The sequence below is a fragment of the Eucalyptus grandis genome, chromosome 7 (genome assembly GCF_016545825.1).
Source record: "Eucalyptus grandis isolate ANBG69807.140 chromosome 7, ASM1654582v1, whole genome shotgun sequence".
Lineage (NCBI taxonomy): Eukaryota > Viridiplantae > Streptophyta > Magnoliopsida > Myrtales > Myrtaceae > Eucalyptus > Eucalyptus grandis.
The window spans coordinates 58,725,001-58,747,245 of NC_052618.1; the positions used below are offsets into that span (position 1 = coordinate 58,725,001).

General features: G+C 37.8%; 1 protein-coding gene across 2 annotated transcripts; it reads right to left on the minus strand.

The window, feature by feature from the left end:
* Nucleotides 1–849: 849 nt before the first annotated feature.
* Nucleotides 850–15,958, minus strand: LOC104454584 (protein transport protein SEC31 homolog B). 2 transcript variants are annotated; one of them, XM_018877381.2, is made up of 22 exons: nt 15,418–15,958; nt 12,078–12,132; nt 11,852–11,974; nt 10,427–10,523; nt 10,296–10,332; nt 10,083–10,188; nt 9,934–9,991; nt 8,884–8,981; nt 8,576–8,695; nt 7,701–7,743; nt 6,957–7,075; nt 6,751–6,878; nt 6,116–6,668; nt 5,881–5,973; nt 5,428–5,613; nt 5,130–5,343; nt 4,012–4,124; nt 3,730–3,882; nt 3,081–3,209; nt 2,717–2,999; nt 1,549–1,787; nt 850–1,448 (listed from the first exon to the last, which is right to left on the minus strand). In XM_018877381.2, exons 1-22 carry the CDS (start codon nt 15,732–15,734, stop codon nt 1,353–1,355), a joined length of 3,360 nt encoding a protein of 1,119 aa, XP_018732926.2. In that variant the 5' UTR covers nt 15,735–15,958; the 3' UTR covers nt 850–1,352. The 2 variants fall into 2 exon arrangements, with proteins under 2 accessions (XP_018732926.2, XP_010067788.2); XM_010069486.3 differs by having other exon boundaries at nt 3,730–3,900.
* Between the last annotated feature and the right edge of the window lie 6,287 nt (nt 15,959–22,245).

The window sequence follows — 22,245 nt, forward strand, 5'->3', positions numbered from 1 at the left end:
TGAGTTATGGGTCACTTTTTCTAGGTTCTGAGAGTGTCCAGTCACTTCACCCACTCCATTGGTTTTGAATTTCACCTCACAACTCGTGTAGACTAGCACTGATAGTGTGAGCTTTGGCTGTATATGGTTGTTGTTTTGCATACATTGCTACTTCCTCCCTTCACATGCTCTTGAAGATTCAAAAAGAACCGCCTCCTTCCACACTTTTAAGTTTGCGCACCCAAGTATCATGATGACCAGCCGTTCATATGCTTTGGAAAGATAACTAAAAAACACGAGTCTCTGGTTCCCGAACTTTAACCGAGTACTCCCTCTGCTAGGAGAAAGTACTTTCTGAATCGATTACAGGACCAACGCAGTACAAGTGATCAATGACGTTATCCCCTTCGATGATTCATTCAAACCGACTTGCTTCTCTGTCACATGTCGCACGCCGCACACAATCCACCGAACAAGCGAGTGAGGTTACAACAATGCCCCCAAATAAATTTGAGATTGCAGAATGAGACTACGAACCTACCGGAACTAACATCTGCACAAACAAAGAGGTCCTCGAAGCAGAGCACCGTGCCTTCATTCTTCCACCATGCTTAGAAGTGAATAGTCATAATACTAAATTACAAAGCTAGCCTATAATTCGCAATCCTTCTATTCTTTCCAGTTGTTGCAAAATATTGACTTGATTACAGTGGCGAGTCAGAAAATACGAAGGATCGATTTGCTCGTTGGAATAACAGCATCCAATAATACATCCTACCGAGTCTTCTCTCAACAGTGTCAAAAGCAAGGTTATTTTTCAGCGACAACATTTGCTGCTGTCTTCCTTATCCAGATAATGGAAAAAGAAAATACAAACAAAACGAAGAATCTTCAGCCCCACACCAACAAGATAATTGATTGTTTTCTTGTGACAAGCCTCTCTCTCTCTCTTTTGACAAGCTATCACTCACCAAAAGCATACCAAAAATTCATAAATGATCACTATAACACTAAGTCATGAACAGACGTCGGGCATCTCAGAAGAGACCAGCCTGGGAGAGTAACTTATAGTGAAAAATAGTGTCAAAAACATCCACCAGGGCTAGTAAAAAGCTCTCTAATTCCTTGACGCTACATATATTGGGTGGAAATCAATAATCACCAACTCCTTTAAAGACTATCCTAACGGCTTTCAGAAGTCAGCATCAATGAAAAAAGACATTCTATAACAAAAGACCAAAAATTACTCCAGTAGCAATCTAAGAGAGCCATGCTTTCCAAAGAAATGATCAATTCCCCTACAGAATCCACCACACAAGGCTAAGGAGAGAAAAAAGAACAAAGGAGATGCGTTGAGAAGAATTGGCCTCTTCTCAACTTAGTCTCACATTCTGCCTTGTCTTGATCATCCGCTTCAACGTTGCCAACCAGAAATTGCACTCATCCCACTCGCTAGTCGTGAGAAGTACCTGGAGAAGAAAGATTGAAAGACACAAAAATCATTGAACACACTGCTCCCTCGTGCAATCGCAAAGATAGTTAAGAGACGGCGGTTTGCAGGAAATGCACCTGTATTTGCAGAGCAGTGCTATAATCACCGTTGTCTAAAGCCTGACATAGCTGGACAAGCTTATCAGCTGCGTTTTTAGATATGTCTCCACTGTTGAGCTTTGCAAACAAGGCACCTATTTTCCTTGAATTATCTTCTATCTCACGCTTCTTGGCAGGATTTGCACGTGAGCCTCCCAATGCTTCTGATGTCTCATTGTAGAGTCTCGTCAATGTTGCGATGACAGGTTTCTGGGGGGCTGGTGCATGGATGCAGAAAAGACTTATTCAGTTATTTGTCAGAAAGGAATGCCATCAAGCCACCACAAAGGAAAGCTGAACTCTTATCGATTTTAAGGAAGAACCAAAATTTCCACATGCAATCTTCACTTAGCTACTTATTCAGCCAATGGATGCTAACTCCAGTGTAAAGGGCGTAGAGTTACTAGTACATATGGGATGGAATTAAAAAGTAGCATGCAAGTTTGCCCTAGCCCCTTCCTAGACTAAAAAGCTCAGCGTCTGTGGTTGCATACTTCATGGGTTGTAACACTTTCATAAAATTTTTTTTAACAAAATCAATCAAATCACTAACTAGATATTGCAATTGACTCCGTATATACTAGCTCATGTGCCTAGTGGAAAACCAAATGATGGTATAGAAAGAAAGCTCCAAATTGAGATTAAGGCCTGGTTTCCATGCACCAAAAGAGGTTATCAGTTTCTTCAAACTTTCAGGCACTATTGGCATAGTCATGACCATTTTACCAGGAATGAAGGATTAAGAGCATCAGAAATTATCAGTCTACTACTACAAGCAGAATCAAACAAGCCTTGCTTACTGAAAACAGAAACAAAAACACAGCACGACCAAGCATGCAAGCACAAAGGCATGTTTGGATTGACTTTTACGTTTTACTTTTTTCTTGACCTAACCTTTATGAAGAGCAATCTTTGAGTATTTTTAATCCACAACACTTGAAACTTTCATGACATATATATGTAGGCGCATATATTTCTACATAATTTCTTCATAATTTCTGAAAATTAGATGATAATTTTTGGCGAGAAAGCAGAAAAGTGCTCTTTACTCATCTTCAAGTGGAAACAAACAAAGCCCTCATAAATCGTAAATAAAGAGAAAGGCAGCTAATTTTTCAAAACCAGACAAAAGAAAGGTAGCTCTTACCAGGAACGTTTGAAGTATCTGCAGTCTGCACAGTAGGTGGGGGTGCAGCAGGTGAGACAACTGGTTGTGCAGCTGCTGATTCAATGGGAGTAGCCGGCTGCATGGAAATTGGCCCGGGATTTTGAACAACCCCCGGATTAGTAACTGGCATAAACCCCCGCATTTGAGTAGGAGCCACAGCTTGTGGCATATTCTGGCCAGGAACAGAGCTCACTTGTGGTGGCACAGGGGCAACCGGACCAGGTGCATGAGGCAAAGGTTGAAAAGTAGGATTAACACTTCCCTATGAGACATGCCAAAGAGAACCGAATCAGTCAAACTAGACGCTTCTATGATCAAAATTGGAACTGAAGGAGATACATACCGGATACAAATGAGAACCCAATGTTGGCTGCTGATACTGCTCTGGGTTCCTCAGGGCAAGAGGAGGCGCTGGTATAAATTGAGATCTCGTCGTGGGCTGACTGGTGACAGGAGTTGGAACAAAACTTGGCTAGAAAGAGAGAAAAATGGTCAACCCAGAAATCCTTTGCAAGAAATCAAGGTCATGGTATGCAAAGCGAACATGACAAAACATTGTATCATCCTTGCCAACACAAGTTTTCATTCTTAGAAGATACAAGTTCATATGTACAAAGTTCAAGTATAAACAAGGGTGCCAGCGCATTATCTGACTCAGACTCCACAGGGCACAGATAGCAGGTAGTTATTTTTCTATTTTTTGGGGCAATTAGAGACAGCAAATGAAGAAAATTCTTTTGTAGATGACGAAAGAGTGAATGACGATATTCACTATAATATGCCCAAATTAGACAACCATCGCTCCTTCAAACAATTCACCATTTATCCTCTTAATTCTGAGCTTTTTATAATCTCGCCACTCTTTTCCATTGGGTAAAGATAGGCAAAGGCTGTGATAGAGCCCAGAGTAAAATAAATTATCAAAAAACTCAAATAAAGCAGCATCAACCACCTCCTCATGGCAATGCAGATTATTTATAAACCAAAGATACCTGGGCATTCTGAGGTGGCTCGGATGGAACAAACATAGACGCCTGTGAAGGAGCCTGATATTGCATGGGAGTATTGTATCCTTTCCCAAATGAAGAGCCAAAAGGCTGCTGATAGTTTTCACCATAAGGACTACCAGGAACAGTATGCGGCACCTGTGGTTGTGCAGCTTCCTAAGCAGTGATAAGAAAAAGCCAAATATTGACAATCATAGAAAAACATAGTTGCAAAAGAAAGGGAGAGAAAAGAGGAGACCAGAAAACTCAACAACTAGATGAACCCACCGGATAATAGTGCTGAGAAGTATCAACCATGCCATAATTGGATTGATCGACACCATATACTGCACCTCTTGGATCTTGAGAGCCATTAAAAGCAGAGATGTTGGCTCCTTTTTCTGCAACAAATTCAAAAGAAACCTTCAACCGCAATTTTAGCTTCAAAGAAGCATAACAGTGAAGATAAAAGAAATATCAGTTTTTATCCACTTCGAGTCTTGTTTGTATATAAAATGACTATTCTAAACTAGTCCAGATATCAGGATCACCTGTTGGATCCTTATCAAAACAATGTTATTAATGGGGAAGGAAACATAAGTATCAAATAATTGCACTTCCTACAGCTGCTTCTCAAGACATATTTCATTGCCAAAAAGTAGCAGAAACAACCCTGAGTATCAACCATTCTCGAAGTAACTAGCGAAAATAAATAGATAACTACAAATGAAAAGCGACTCTTAATGTTCTTAAAGAAAATATTCAAGACTACATTCTTAGCCATCTCAAGCTACTATATGAAACAACGAATCATTTCACAAAACCTAATTCAACCCTGTCCTTCTAAGGTAGAAGGAGGTAGCAATTGCAAATACTTCCACTACCCATGATTAAACTCATGTTCCTAACGCTCATGTTGCTCTTTTGAGCTTTTGGATTCTACTACAGAAGAGACGAAGCAGAGAAAAAGGAAAAAAAACGCGACAGCAAATGTTCTTAGTGGACAGCAAGATAGTTCTACATATAAATTATCAACAGAGCTTTGAATCCACTCCAGAAGTTGCTTTCCCTGTGTTTGGCTCTGAGGCTACTTCTATGAAACAGGGATGAGACTTCCTTCCTAGTAACTCCCAATCACTTGAAAACCCCCTTGGCCGTAAAAAGAAGGACCAGCAAATGGTACAGACATCTCATTCATTACATAAAGAAATGGAACTGCTAGTAGACAGGACAAGCGATTCTCTCTGGAAACGTATGCTAGGAACAGAACATACAAACTATAATGCATGATCGGATGTCCATTTTTGTATCATAGCTTCGATATAAGAAAAAAATGGACTATTTGGAATTTGTGCATGCAGATCTGTCTTAAAAATGTGTAAACAGATGCTATAGCAAAAGCATACCAGCTTCTACAGAGAAGGCGATACGATCTCTCAAGACCGCGAGTTCAGGTGACAAATCATCTGTCCCCAACAGCTTCAAATAGTCCATCGCTGTTGTCAAAAGCCCTTGACTAGCCAAAATCTCTGCATATTTTTCCACAAGCTTGCATACTGAAGCGCTGAATTGTTTTTGGCCGCTAGCCAATGCAAGAACAATAGTCTTTTCCATCAAATCCTGATCCCAAGAAAACATGTATATGAATAACTCTCCAGTTGATACGAAGCTAATGGCGTAAAACAACTAAAAGGAGGTAACCACCTGAAGAAGGTCCATGTAGGACATCCCATCATGTTCAGTTGCCAGGCTTCTCGACCAAATTTCCACTGTTTTATCAATATTCCCAGCACAAATGAAACAGAGTGTTGCTGCCAACATGTTACCAGCTGCCATAAGTTTTGAGGCTAGAGAGTTGCAGAGCATCGCCCACTCCTCCCCCTGTGCAAACTTTATATAACCAGAATTTAGATGCATCAGTGGATGTCCGAAGCACTGCAAGTTAGATCAGCAACAGACGACCAATATAATATGGTTGAAAATCACAATTTCAGTACATCAAAGATGTAAATGAATTGATCAGGGCCATAACAAAAGTCACTTCCAAAGAAAGTTCCTATCACAGAAACCCCAACTGGCATAGTTTCTTAACCAAAAAGAAACATGACACTTAAATTCATCTCAACCAATGTATTCCTCCAGTATTAAGAAACTTACACTACATAGAATAGCGAGCGTCTCTTTCCAGAATTTGAGGGGCCTGGTATCCACAAGGCTCTGGAGATCATTATTCACCATTGCAAAAACAACCTGAAAGTAAGATGATTCATTTAACAAGCGGCATATCACATAGATTTAAAGAAATTTTCACTTACCAAGGTACTACTACCAAATAAAAATGTATCCAAAAAGAGAAAGATAAACAAATTTAAGTTATCTTAAAACATGTCACCTTCAAGTAAGGTGAGCGGCTCATTTTGAGGTACTTATCACGAGTACTCTCCCATAGGGAGGCACCTCCAACATGTGCAATAACCAAAGCATCAGCCAATTTATTAGCAGACATGCACAATGCAACAGCAGCCTTGTAGTCTCCAACAACCAAAGCACGTTGAACACTATCATCAAACGATGGGTCAGAGCTCTCCTCAAGTCCATCTACTTCGTCTTGCGATGGTTCCACGGCAGCATTCACAGTAGGAAAGCCATCAGCAGAAGTTGATACAGGTGTATCGGCCCTGGGACTAGGAAGATTGTTAAAAAAATCTTCGCCATTATCAGTAGGAAACACCATGCTTTCGTTGTTGTCCTCCTGCACTACTTTATCTGCAGTCACATCCTCGAGCCCAAGAGCATTAACTTGCTGGGAGAGATCCTCTTGTGAACCATCATTTGTCTCCGTAGGAATATCAAAACCAAGGTGAGCAAGTAGCTTTGACCTTGCGGTTCCATCATCTTCTAACAAAACTTTCAAGAATCCCCATGTTTCTTGGTCATCTGTAGATCTGCTAGGGAAAATTTTGTTATTCTCCAAACACGATAAAAGAAAATTATAAGAAAAATTATTTAAATGAATAAGTAACACACTCGCAATGTTGAGACTTCTTTTCACATAATGCTCTCAATGAAGGTCTATCCCCACTTTGGATTGCAGCTTCAAATTCAGACGAGCGGCTCACCAAAGTTTGTTCTGTAATGATATCGTGTACAAAAACCTGGAAAAGAACACAACGAAAAAATAAATGTTAAGTTCTTCTAAATAGCAAGAGTACTGAAGGGGAATAAACAAGCACCTCTGAGGAATTGACTGAAGGACCTCCTGTTGACCGAGTATGAAATGAAACCACCTTGCCTCCAAAACCAAAGGATGCGCCAACAGGTCGTTTAAACCATTTTGGAGCTCTCAGAGTTGCTGTGTGGGAAAGGAGAGGTTAAACTTATGGTGTGTGAGAGAACCACAGCAGACAAATTAACAGATGTAAAAAAGGATGCCAACTGATCGTTGTCCGTTAGCAACAGAGTACATGAATTGTTTGACATCAGCGTCCTTTCCAATGAGTGCACAATTAATTTGAAAAAGAACATAACTAATTGAATAATTCTTTGGTGTGCTAGTAGCATAATGCTGTGGTTGTCACCTTATAGAACCTGACCAGAACAGGTCCTGTTACATGAGAGAATCAAGTATCTCATTTGTTCATTAATTTCTGTTGTGTTGCTTGAGTCTGGACATGCAACTGGCAGAATCAGCCCGAGATGAAGAGAGACCATATCTAATAAGCAAATTATAGAGGAAAGAACGAGAGGAGGACACCAAGCAATTGATAAACAAACTCTCATTCTCTCTTCCCCACTGACGGGCATGCACACACGCAAACAGATTTTAACCTGGCTAATGGTACTTGTGTTGACAAATCATTTCTTTTCAGACAATGTTAGACTATAAAACCAAATGCAGACTAGCAAAAACACCGGACTATTAATAAACTTGAAAGTACTGACAGAAATGTAAATTCTAGCCATTAGGATAGAATTACCAGCCCCGAATTCATTTTCCCTGACACCATAGCGGCTACAACCCTGCAAAATAATAGGAGATTTTTATGATTACATGTCTATATTTACAAACAAAACTATGCATCTATAGGCAGATATATAATGGATGTGCAGGTTTGAATCCTGCTGGCTTCTAAGACTTTTAATTTTTTCATTTTCTTCTAAGATATTGTTCCTTTTTTCTCAATAAACATATGATTATGTGACCAAATAGAACATAAGGTGATCCACTATCCCCTTTTTTCATTATTTTTGTTTTCCTCTTTATTTTTTTCTTCAATCTATTCAAAAACAAATTTATTTTTTCTTTATTTCTTTCCCAACTTATCTGTTGAGCATAGGATTGTACTGTTGTTTTTATATATTTCCATATCGAACTCAAGTATAATTATTTTGGTGCGCCTTCACATATCTCTGATAAAAAAGTTCAACAGTCCAATCTATAGTCAAGTGTTATATGCCAATTTGTCATAATCAATCATAAATCTCAATCTAATGATAACTTAAAATGGCATCACATATGTTATTCTTCTATTTTGTTAGTAGAAATAAGTGGTGATTTAGCGAACCTTGGTTGCTACGTAAAAAATTGGTAAATTAAAACGATGACAAGAGATTAAATGTCATTTGTCTATTATCAAGCAATCTCTTTACAGTTTATGGATAATATCTCAAAGAAATTTATAATAGGAAAACACATTTGGTGCCAATTTTAGTTATCTGCATCATATGAAAGGTAGTCTCAAGTCTTTCTCTACCTCGTCATCTCTACTATTCTCGAATCGAAATCAAAAGCCCTCAACAAGGTGCAGCCAGATATGAACCTTTAAACACAGAAGAAAAGAAAAAGAAATACCTCAACATTGTAGATGCCAATCTTTCCATCAAATGAAGATGCTGATATAACTCCGGGTATCTTAGGGTACCAATGCACATCAAAATTCCAGTTGGATCCAGCAGGCAATTCACAAACAATCTATGACAAACATGAGTAAATGAATGTTGTCAGGATAACATAAGCCTGACATACTAGCAGCCAGAATTGCCAATAAATGAGCAATGCAAAATAAAAACTAGACACAAAAATGAGCACTAGTACAGGAATAAATATTAAGATAGAATGCAAAAAGAAAAAAGGGGAAAACACAGCATCATAATAAGTACCTCTCCAGTAACTGTATCCCAGCATATGGTTCTATTGTCTTTAGCACAGGTGACCAAATAGGAACTATCATTAGGACACCAGGACATTGCAATAACACCTGGTGTCAGATATTCAAGCAGAAGAGGTGAGAAGAGAAGCCATTGACTCAGTTATAGCAGAAATTCCAATGGCGGAAATGAAAAGATATAAGAGCAAATGCTCATTGGCATGCAAGTGGATGATGATACGTTTTACTAACAGACAGAAGCATTTCAAAACAAGCTGCTGCAAGAAAAGTAAGCCATACCAGGTATGCAAAGAATAAACTTGGATTATATGTAGAAGCAATGGAATTACACATTGCATTACATATGTCCAAGCAAAAACATTGATATTCATCAACATAAGGAAAATAAGTGAAGAAAGGATCAAAACAAGTCAGAGATATTGCATCAAGTTGACAATTCTAACCAGATAAAATAGTCATTTTGTCACATTAAGTTAACTCTACACAAACATCAGGGAAACGGTTTGTTCTTACAAGAAAAGAAAGCTAAAAAGGAAAGAGAAGGAAGTCTCCTAGAGGTGGTAGTTAAGCGCAGTGGCCGCTGCTCGCACATGCAATCGACAGTGATCACCGTGGTGGTTTGTCACCACCAAGACAATGCTATGTTTGTCTGTCTTCTATATTCTCAAGGTTCCGTTGCTTAATTTTTGTAATTCAATTGATTTTTTTAATTTTTGACCAATTTTAGTTAGGCCTCCCAAATCTCAATTGGTTAGGGTACTGTTCTTATACTCAGTAGATTCTAGAAAAAAGCTTAAATCCGATCCTATCCTATATGATTTTATTTCTTGGTGACCAAATGCAACTGAAGCTACTAATTCATACCCTTTTCCATATCAATTCATCTAAAAGATTACAATGAGAATGACACTAAGGATTCTGCATTTTAATGCTACAACCAAATCAACTTCTCCCTCCTCCCTGCCTCTATCAATATGGCATTAGAAATGATAAGATCTTTAATATAACAACAAAAGATAATACTATTGGCATAGATGTGTACCTCTTGTATGCCCCGCAAATTCTTTAACAGGTGACATTATGTTTCTCATATCCCAAAGCTGTGCAAAACATCGGCACAATGAGAGATTATACATGCTCCATCTACCCTGAGTACGTATATGAGATAGCAACAACAAGTCAGGTCATTACCCTTAAAGTAGGAGAACTATCTTCATCTGATGCAACAACAAGTTGAGTAGCCAGGTCAGGGTTCCATTGCAAAACTGAGCAACGCCTTCTAACTGAATCTGAAAAACTGCCATTTGGTAAAGTGTGAATCATATTTACTGTTGTCCAGATCGCTACAAAGATAATAAAGACCAAGCAAATATACATGTGAGGAAGCGAGAGATCGAAGGCTACCTTATGACTGGTTTTTGTTTCTTGAGATCCCATACAACTGAAAAGCAAAAAATTAGACCTTTGCCCCGAGGAAGATAAACATCACTTTAGAATAAAAAAGAAGAAAGGGATAATATCCCTTTTTTTCTCACCTGTTGTCCCGTTATAGGAAGTGGAGGCTAATATATGTTGAACTTTGCTATTCCAAGATAAAAATGAAATTTCACCTTGAGCAGCAGAACCACTACCCTGCAAGAAAAAATATAAAGACTTTGGTCAGATGCCTCAGCAAGTCCACCTTAATCTTTATCTTCTTTATAGGCATCATAGTTGACCCATACTTTTAACTTATAAAAGCCTTTATGGACAAATTCAGGGAAAGGCCACTACAAGTGTCATGACTTTCATATGGCGCTTTTTTTTTTTTTTTTTCTTTTTTCGATCACTTATAGTTTTTTCTATTTCTGTTCCCCGGAACAATTTTTGAACAAAAACATAAATAAACGCGCCCTTAATTGCCATGACTTATGAAAAAACGTTCACTTAAGTACCATAATTTTAAATCAATCACTTGATTGTCACAACTAAATAAAAAAAAAAAAAGAATGTTCAGCCAAGTGTCAAAAATCCAACATGGCACAACACTTGTGGTGAATTTTTTTACAAAAGTTATGGCACTCAAATGATAAAAAAAAGAAGAAGAAGAAGAAGAAGAAGAAGAAGTTATAGTGCTCAAGTAATCGCCGTTCGAAAGTTATGGCATTTTTGGTGTCCTTTTCCCACAAATAAATAACTACAAGTTACAGAAATCTGGACAAGACACATGAAAGACCAAACCATGAAAATAACATTTTCGACAATCAGCATCAGCAAAGAGATGCCAGACAATTGGAATTTGGCAGTTCCACAATATAAGCAGGAGATCATTTGGTACCATAGACCAGAGTAATAAGCAAAATGTCAAGGCCAGACCAAGATGCACGTTATTTGGGCATTATTTCATGTCATGCTGGGGACAATGCACCATGGATCATAAATGATGCATTCCATGCAGAAGTCTAATTATGTTCCGACAATGAGCACACTTTTTAGAAAAAACTGCAGAAAGTACCATCAGAGACAGACCAGCTCACATGCAAGGGTAGAGCAGTCGAGAACCAAATATTACCAAAATAGGAATTGTCTTTGTGCCTGGATGGCTGTGACAGCCATCCAAACCTACTCACTGGCAGGCAAATAGCTGAGAAGTGAAAAAGTTAACTTCTCTCATGAATCCAAAAACACATCAGCATGCTTGCTGCTCACTACAATGGCTTGTGGGCAAAAAAATCCTCAGATACATCTGCTTAGCCCAGAAGTTAAAATTATACCAAACAAATCGAGACCTTAATTCTTCACTGATGAACGCCTTGATTAAAAAATCCATGATGTCCCCACCAAGTGGTGTAAGGTTTGTCATAAGGAAAAAATATCCATTCATCACATAACATGACAAGACAAGCGTGAATAATATAAAAGCATATAAATAAATTCCAAAGCAAGTGAACTGTGTTAAAAATCCTCAGATCCCAACATACCCTAAGAGGAGGGAAATGAGAAGGTTCTCTTGGTGCAGCCAAATCCCAAATGCAAATTTCACCATCATCAGCCCCAGAAGCAAGTAAGTTTGGTGCAATGACGTTAAACTCAAGACCACGAACCTGGATTAAGAAATCAACATAACCATCCCATAAACCTAAGCATCAAGAGACAGAGAGACAATAACAAGCAGTGAACAGGAAAAGACGAAGACAAGGGACTTACAGGTCCTTTATGCCTAGAAAGGTGTCCTACGATTGCCTTATCACCAGCCTCAGAACTGAAAAGGGAAAAACATTAAATACAGAATACTACTGTACTTCCTACAAACAAAGCAATAGTGTCAATCCAAATAAACACCAGCTGAGACTGTTATTACAAATCAATAACAGCACAGAAATCCACAGGAATAGGCAGCTCAGCTACTTACGAAAATAATGTCAAAAGCATGTGATATTTATTCAGCCTTACAAAAATGGGGATAGATCTCATTACCCTATTGATCTTACCAATATCCCGGCTACATTAACAACCATTCACCTATGCTCTTTACTCATTGTTCAAGTGCATGGATTCTTATCATTTAACATGGTATCAAATGGGCCATGTAATTGGATGAGCTGTCCCCCCTTCTAAAACCAGTTTTAACTGGCAGTTATGAGGCTACTTTGTGATATGTGCTATACAACTGCGTCCTATCACAGAAAATACTTTCCGCAAGAATTTGCACAGAAAACAAGTACAGATAGTCTTTCAAACCTCATTGTTGTTTCTGTTCTTGAGAATATGTTACTACAGCAAAAGGGAAATTTTTTCGAAAATGACGACTGAAAATAAGTTCAGTCTAAGTAATTTCAGACATGGTGTGAAAATATTTAAGAAATGAACGTGATAATCATGTGTCTCAATTGAGAAGCCAAATGCCAGCTAAAACCCCTCAGCAAAGGGAAATCGAGGAGGTTACACTTCAACATGCATCTAGATCACTGAACTGAAACCTAATACCAAAACAAACATTTCCAAGGCTAAAAAACACACCACATAACAAGCTTGAAGAAGCTTCATGAAACGTCCCCAAGATTAACCAAAGCTTCAAGGCTAAAGCTACTAAAGCTTAATGAAGCTTGGAAATGAAATTTCATTAAAAGCTTGCTTTTGATCACTCTCATTAAAAATTGACACTTGACAATTCAGGGGATGCAAATCTGGATTCTTGCTATTTTTCAAAAATCAAACAAAGAAGAGAGAAATCACAGGCCAGCTTCAGAGAAATAGCAGGACTTGAACGACTAATTTACTAGGTCTAGAGGCACTTTCCGTGACTGGTAAACAGATGGAGAGAGAGAAAAGAATAAATAGTAAAGGCCAGGCAAGACTTATTATATCGGTGTCCAAGAGAAAATAATGAAAACGACAAAAAGTTAGTATGGGGAAACACTACTCCCACGTCTCCAAGAGAAAATATTTCCAAAATGAAACCAAACACATCCTGAATTGCTAACAGCAACATAGTAAAGGCCAGGCAAGACTTATTATATCGGTGTCCCAATACACTGTATAGGATGGAACCTTCATATCCTGAACAGAAACATTTAGACGAAGGTCAAAACTAAAGCCAACACGACACACACAAGCAGCTGAATCAAGATATAACAAAGAAACCCAAACAATATAGTTCTTGTCCATCTCTTATGGTGAAAATGGAGATGAACATCTACAAGTTTCTCTTTAGAACCAATAGAAAACCACTCAGTGATCCTACGTCTTTAATCTCTGCATAAGGCACACCAACCAAATGACACCTTCACTTAGCAAAAAAATGACCGCAGTTCTGAAAAAAGAGAGAGTACTAAAAATATGGGTTATTTGAATCATCTTACTCCGGATGACTAAATAAACTCCACCAAAGAATTTGAACATCCACTCTCTCTGTTTTCTGGTTGATTTGGAAGGAACAGAACAAGAGAGCTTTTCATGGAAAGGAATCTTCCATTTTTTGTTTTGAAAGATAATTGAATTGAAGTTTTAAGCTTTTGGTATCGTAAAAACTTGCATATGGACGTTTATGCCTTGGTGTATATAGTTAACATGAGAGCTCTCTTTGGTTTTGTGAGCTTTTCATATATGGGTTTCGTTTTTTGAGCTCTTTTTGCATATGGATTTCCATGCCCTGGGTCCTCTACAGTTAAATATTTAACCTATCAGAAAAAAAATAATAATAATCAAACTAACTACCTAGAATTAAAATGGAAAAATGCAGCTTGAAAAAGAACTTTACTACTTTACTCAGTTAAACGAGCAACTTAAAATTGAAATTAACCTCAATCCACTACTTCTCTTGATCATATCTCTTGAAAGAACATCCATTGCTCAATTCTTGTCCAACTCATTCATCCTATAATGCCCCAGCAAAATGAGAACATGGAGGGGCTTTTTGGTTCAAGAAACATTTTTGGATACCTTTTCCATAAAAAATGAGAATGATTTCATTCTTCACTATTCTGAAAAGATGTTTAGTAAGTCAAAATGAGAATTTCTACAGGAAAGAAATTTTCAAAACCTGTTTCATGCATCAATTAAAAAAAAAAAAAAGAAATTCTTTCCCTTTATTAGCCAAAAAAGTTCAGTCCAAACGAATGTGCTTCCATTTTGGACTGAAAGCAGTGAGAAACCAGAGAGGTGTTTTCTTTTTTGTTCCTAAGAAACAAAAACGAGGTTACTGCATCTTTTTCTGAGAACTTCTCTATAATCCCACCAAACACGGTATTAGTGATGTTTTATTTTTTTTTTTTTTTTTTTTTGGGTAAAGATATTAGTGATGTTTTCATTCCCAAATGAGAACAGAATGGAAAATTTGAAATTTTCCATCAGGGAAATAGACCCTAGAGTACCATAACATGATTTCAAGTAAGACCCAACAAGTGGGCAATGATAGAAAGGACTTCCCTTCAGATATCTAACCTCAACTAACAAATTACAGATAGATTCAATAAAACCACTAACACATAGCTACATACAAGTAGTACAATTTGTAAGGGACGCACATTACTATAGATTTAGATGAAGGCGAAGAATTTGTAAGCCAAACCATTCGATTCAAAGACGAATTCTTCAAAAATGTAATCTCCTATTCTTCTGAAACACGGCAACAATCCTGCTATACAGAAGCTACAAAGATACAGAAACTAGATAGCAGTCCTTGATGCTTTATTCTGCAACTGAGATTGTTTAAGAACTAGAAATGCGAGGCATGTCTAGGGACCCTCCATTCGTATGGATACTAATATCCAGACTAACTGGCGTTTCGCAACAGCATTCACCAGCTCGTGACGAGAAGGTTCGGACTTGAAGAAAACTTATGCCGATGCTCAACATTCCCACCATCCTCACACATCATCACTCCAATAGACTAGAGACCTCAGATTCCCATTCCGTTTCCGAATCAAGAAACGGGCGATTGCATCCAAGAAGAGACGTTCACCAGCCAAACAAACGCTCGAGCTAGATCTCAACTCCAAGACGCCAATTTCACACTCGAAACCGAACCAAAACAATTGGGAATTACCGGATCAGGGAGAGCGGGTTCCAAAGGCCAATGGTCCCGTCGACGAGGCCACCGGCGATCAGGCCCAGGGAGAATTCGTCGGAGCCGGATCCGTTCTTGCCCCAGGAGAGCCGGTTGAAGCGCTCGGAGCTGGGGGATTCGGCGATGAGGGGGAGATCCCGATCGTCGGACTGGAAGTCGAGGCCGAAGATCTCGAGGCTGGCGGAGGAGCTGAAGGAGAGATCCACAGCCCCGGCCATGGTCCCAGTCGCCAAGTACCCGCCGTCGGGGGCCATGGCAACCGACGCCGACCGGCCCACCCCCTTTATGCACGCCATCGCCGGGAATTGCACAGAGCGCAAAAGCTCTCAAGATTACGGATTTATTGGTACAGTATAGAATCAATCGGATCAATCGGGGAATGGGAAGAATGAATCTCAGATGGGGCGATGGGGGTGGTGATCTGGCGATGGGGATCTAGGGTTTGCGTGATCTGATCTTGTGCATGAGAGGGAAGGGAAGGGAAGGGAGAAGGAGAGGGACAGGGGACTGCTTTTCTTGTATATCGCGGCAGGAATTATATCATCGTCCTCCCCCGTCGCTGTATCATGGTGTTTCCCTTTTTTTCTCTTTTCTTTTTTCGCGTATAAAGTCATTTTATAATTGAGGAAACGCAGTTTCTGCGTATAGTAACGCCCCTGGGAAAAAAAAAAATTTACATTTTGTGTAGGATTCAACAATTATCTTAAGAATTCTTCGACAAGACTTGTTTATTCGCATATTGTTTATATATATATATGATCATTCTCGTAATTTTTTATCAGTGGATCCATTCGAGGTTTAAGTTGCAAAGCGAATATTTTGGAGCTTCATTTCTACTGACCTGAGAAATTGTTTTTGCACGATTTGTAATTCATTAATGAGATTTGATATAGGAGGAAGAGACAATATTCGCATAATTCAGTCCATTATTTTGTTGAAGACTATTGTACTTTATGAGGACTTAAAAGATTAAAATGCGGCAGATAAAAAGAGTTGTTTCCGAAGCACACGAAATTTAAATACAAAAGATTATTTAGTGTACGATAAGGAAAGCCATATTCGAGATATGTTTGTTTAGAAAGCCAAATGTTAGTATAAGAGAAGTGATGTATTCTTTTAACAATGTTGCGACATAATTGTTTTTTCGTTTAAATATTTTATTACGGGTTAGAAATGAATATTAAAATTTTCGGAATACTATAGTAAGTAAGTTATTTATTCATTTAAAATACCCATAAGTTAATGAATCGTGTCATAAACTAGCTATAGTTTATTGAAATTATTTTATTTTTCAAACTAAGTAAAATAATAAATTTACTGAAATTTTTTTACTGGCCTAAATCAAATCACTCAAAAAAAAATAATTACACTTTAGTTAGCGGTAAAGTGTTATGAATAATTCGATTCGACTATCAAAGAAATAGGCTATAAATGAAATCCTAAACGCAATTATTTTAAATGATGTACATTTACTTTTTCTAAGCGAGACTTATCAAAAGACATAAGTTATATTTTCAAATTATACAAAAACAAAATTTAAACAGGGGGAATAAATATACAAATTGAATGGATTTCCTTAAATTCATTATTGTAATATTTTCAAATGTTAACACTACAAAAAATTCTAAACTATTGACATTAATACTCCAATTTTTTTATATCCCAAAAAATTCGAAACTATGCCCATTGGCATATTTACTACTCCACACTTCTTTTGAGTATCACTAGAAACCCTAGATTATCTTTACTATGATATCCTAAAAAATTCGAAACTATGCTCATTGGGACACTTAGGGCCTGCATGTTTGTGTTTCTTTTTATTATTCATGAACAGATTTTTCTGTTTTTTTTGTTCTCGGGAACAAAAAAAAAAAACAAAAATGCGTTTATTTGTGTTTTTGTTCAAAATCTGTTTTTGTTCGGGAACAAAATTAGAACAAAATAAAAAACAAAAAAAAGGTTTTTTTTTTTTTCCAGAAACACTTTTTGAAGAATTGAAAGAATAAAAAGTTTTTTTTCTTCTTCTTTTCTTCTTTTCTTCTTTTTTCTTTGGCCGATCGCCAGCCCCCGGCGAGGCTGAGCGTTGCCGGCCCCTAGCAAGGCTCGGCCTCGTTGGCGCAGGGTGAGGCTTGGCAGTCCGAGGGCTTGGCCTCGCCGATGGGCGGGCGAGCTCAACCTCATCGGGGGGGCGAGCCTCGCCGTGGTTGGGCGAGGCCATTGGCCCTCGTTGGTTGGTCGCCGTCCATGGCCGAGGCTAGCGACCGGCCAAAAGAAGAAAAAAAGAAAAAAATAAAATTAAAAATTTTAAAAAATTAAAAGAAACAAAAAATATACAAATTTACCAAACGTGTTTCTATTCATTTTTATTCATATAACAAGTTTATCAAACGCGTATTTCTAGTTAAAAATCATTCCCGAAATATAAATAACATTTTTCATAAAAAACACAAACAAACGTGCCCTTACTATTCCATACTTCCTTTGAGTATCACTAGAGACCCTAGATTATATTTACTATGATATCCCAAAAAATTCAAAACTATGCTCATTGGGACACTTACTATTCCACACTTCTTTTGAACGCGACGAAAGACCCTAAATTATATTTACTATAATACCAATATGCTGAAAAAATCCTATGTGTTATTAGAGACTACATTATATTTACTATCAAAACCACAAATTTTTTTGGGTTAATACCCTGAAAAACCCCAAACTAGTACACTTGTGACAAATTTACCCCAAACTATTTTTTTGACCACCAAAAACCCCAAACTGGTATACCTTTGACAAATTTACCCCAAACTGGTGCACTTGTGACAAATTTACCCTACGTTAGTTTTTGTTAAATTTTATTATCAAATTATTAAGTTAAATGACACGTGATAGTTAACCGGTATACCAATTTAGGATTTTACGCTCCATTTGTCACAGTTTACAATTTTTGTGATTTTTTTTTGTGGTATTAATCCAATTTAGCAGAGAATATATTTGTCACAAATTTACCAGTCTAGGGTTTTTTGCAGTTGAATAAATTAGTTTGGGGTAAATTTGTCATAAATGTACCAGTTTAGGGTTTTTTATAGTCGGTCGGGGTAAATTTGTCACAGGTTTACTAGTTTGGGGTTTTTCATGGTCAAAAAAATAGTTTGGGGTAAATTTGTCACAAGTATATCGGTTTGGGGTTTTTCGGGTATTAACCCTATTTTTTTATATACCAAAAATTTGAAACTATGTCTATTGGAACACTTAGGGGTGCATGATAAAAATTATTTACATTCAGAAATGATTTTTCTTGTTCAGAACAATTTAACAGAAACTTGTTTGATAACGCTTATCAAATTTTCTATTTACGGAATAGATTTCTATTCCCGGAAATAGAAAATGGAGGAGAAATCAATTTCGATTTCTCCCAACTCTAATTTCACTCTTCTCTCCCTCGTACGCCTCTTCTTTGCCTCCTCCTCCGCCTCTGCCTCTCCTCCGCCTCTGCTCCGCCTCTACCCCGCCTCCGCCTCCGCCTCCGCCTCTCCTCCGCCTCTCTCCGCCTCTGCTCCGCCTCCACCTCCGCATCTCCTCCGCCTCTCCTCCGCCTCTGCTCCGCCTCCGCCTCCGCCTCCGCCTCCGCCTCTCCTCCGCCTCTTCTCTGCCTCTGTTCCGCCTCTGCTCCTCCTCTGCTCCGCCTCTTCTCTTGCTCATCCACATCTGCTCGCGAATCCACCCCCTCGCCGCGACCCACTGTCCCCGCTTGTTGTCCGAGCACCCCTCGGCAACAGATCTCCTCCGCCTCTGCTCCGGCTCTCCTCCGCCTCTGCTCCGGCTCTCCTCCACCTCCGCCTCTGCTCCGCCTCTGCTCCGCCTCTTCTCTGCCTCTCCTCTTGCTCATCAAACGAATTTCTATTTTTGAAATAGAAATTTTATTCATTTATCAAACAGATTTTTTTCCTCAGAAACTCGTCCAGAAATAGAAATAGAAAAATTCATTTTTGTTCCAGAAACTATTTCTGGAACAGAAATGTTGTCATGCGCCCCCTTACTACTCCACACTTCTTTTGAGTGTCATTAGAGACTACATTATATTTACTATCAAAACCACAAATTTTTTTATATACCAAAAATTTGAAACTATGTCCATTGGGACACTTATTATTCCACACTTCTTTTAAGTGCCACCAATGACCCTAAATTATATTTATTATGATACTGATATGCCAAAAAAAATATTTGCATTATCAAAACCCCAAACTTTATCCTTCTACCACCACCAACTCCTGCAGTTTGGACTTTAAGAAATTCCCGATGAATTTTGACTAAATATCCTCCATCATTGGTACAAGTTTGGAGCATCGGTGGCATGAAAAAATGTTTTGTGCAAAAATTTCAACATGGTCAAAGTTTAGGATATTTCAGTGGTTAGAGAAAGGGTATTTTTTTATCATACAAATACAATTTTTGTGTTTCCGTGACAAGAAAAATGCTTGGCATACTAAAGTCTCGGTAGGTAAGTTTAGTTTTTTTTTTTTTTTTTGGTGGTAAACCTATGGTATTCTTCTCGCATCAGTACAAGTTTAAGGGTTTTGTTACATAAGAAAACATATTGGTATTACGGTAGGCATAATTTAAGATTTTCATTGGTATTTTCCTTTTTTTAAAGACAAATGACATCATTTAAGCACCATTTGAAAGATATTTTTATATATTCATTTAAGTTTAAACTCAAGTATTTTCACCAATATGGCTTAAAATTTTTTGTTTGCAATTACATTTACAAAAGGGTTAATAGTATGGAAAAACCTAAATTTGTACATTTATGATAAATTTATCCTAAACTAATTTTTTACCCTAAAAAACTTATATAACATATGATTGATTTCAAAATTAGATGATGCAAATATTTATGCAAGAAGAGAGGATCAATCTTTTTGGAGCACCCACCCAACTTAGTTGATACTTTCGAATTATATTTTTTATTTTTTTGATAAATTTAATAAATAGGGTTGGTACTTCAATTAAATGTGGGTCGAGTGTTATTGTGGCCCTATTAAATCGTCGCACAAACATGATCATTAATTCATTGTTGTCAATCCTCTTTAAATGAAGTTAAACATATACACTCAACTCCATTAACCAGCACAAAGATAATTAAAAACTTACTTGCGTCACGTAAAAGTTAAAATAATAATAACTTAATTAGCACATAAAGCATATCAAGTTATTTCTAAACAGCAGCTTGGGGATAATTTTGTCATTCCGCCAAATTTCCAGCTTGGCTGTCGTGTGGTGTGACGCGTAAAAGTTAAAAAAATAATAATAAATTAATTAGCACATAAAGCATATCAAGTTATCTCTAAACAGCAGCTTGGGGATAATTTTGTCATTCCGCCAAATTTCCAGCTTGGCTGCCGTGTGGTGTGCGGTGGCGTGTGTCAGCATTGCCAATGGAGAGGTGCCAAGTGTACCCACACAAGTGTGTAATTTTTGGATTGTGTTTCCCTTTTGACTTTTAGTCTCAATTTTCACCTTTAGGTTCATGGCCGTTTACCTGAAAATAACTTTTTCGGAAAATGTTTGGATTTTCTCAGTGTTCGTTTCACGGAAAATTAATTACTCAAGGAAAATGTTTTCCATCAACAAGAAAATTACATTCAAAGCTAAGGAAAATGTTTTCCACTTCAAAAGTGGAAAATTTTCCATAACTTCTTCTGTCTTTTTTTTTTTTTTTTTTTTTTTCTTTCTTTCCTTTTCATTTTTCTTCCTTAGCTTGGTCGGTGGCCGGCCCCGATAGCGGCCGGCGAGGCTCCGCCTAGCCCGATCTGTGGAAGCTCGGCGAGCTCGGGCCTCGCCGGCTTGGGGCGGAGCTGGCCTCGCTGGATCTTGGTCGGCTTGCCATCGTCGGGCGTGCGGCGGCGGAGGAAGGAGGAAGGAGGAAGGAGGCGGAAGAAGGAGGAGGAAGGAGGAAGGAGAAGGAAAAGAAAAGGAAAAAATAAAAATAAAAAATAAAAAGAAAAAGAAAGAAATTAGTTAATGAACTGGAAAATGTTTTCCACTCAAAATTTAAGTTTCAGGCTAACACCTGAAAATATAGCTATTTTCCTGAAAAATGACTTCGAGAAAATATTTTCCGGAGATGGCCAATTTTCCGTGAAACGAACGCAGCCTTAATTATCCCAACACCTCAAGCCAACAATAAACGTGAATTTTGAAAACTGAATTAAATTTCCAAATTTTATAGAAAAAGCCCCCTTCGGCTTGACCAAATAGAAGTGCAAAGAAAATTTAATCGTGAAAGCATAGCTTGTTGATTCCTTCTAGGAATACCACACAACATACTTCAATTCAAAAGTGGTCTTGAAATAGTTGATGAAATTAGAATTTGATGATATTTTTTTATTATTTTCTCTCATACATTTAAATCATAACACCCGATCAAATAGGAAAATCGAAACATAAATGCCCAAATATGGGTTGTCAATATAATATACAACTTCATCGTTATAATTTCTTGCCAAGAAAAAAATATTATAAAATAAACCTAAGTCCATCATCCTTAATCTTAAGGGTGATATTGCATTTTCAACTAAAGATCTCAATGATGAGTTTGCATTTTGAATCAATCTAACTAACCACTAGCAAAAAAGCACTTTCCGATGGGGATCATGTGCCGAAAAGTGGAACTTGATCTGCTGTCATAACATGGAGCTTCCAAGTGAGAAAATTGAGCATGTTGAAATGAAGTAAATGAAGCCAAAATAGCATTCACAAATAAATAAATAAATAAATGAAAAATTACGTTTAAGGGTACATTTT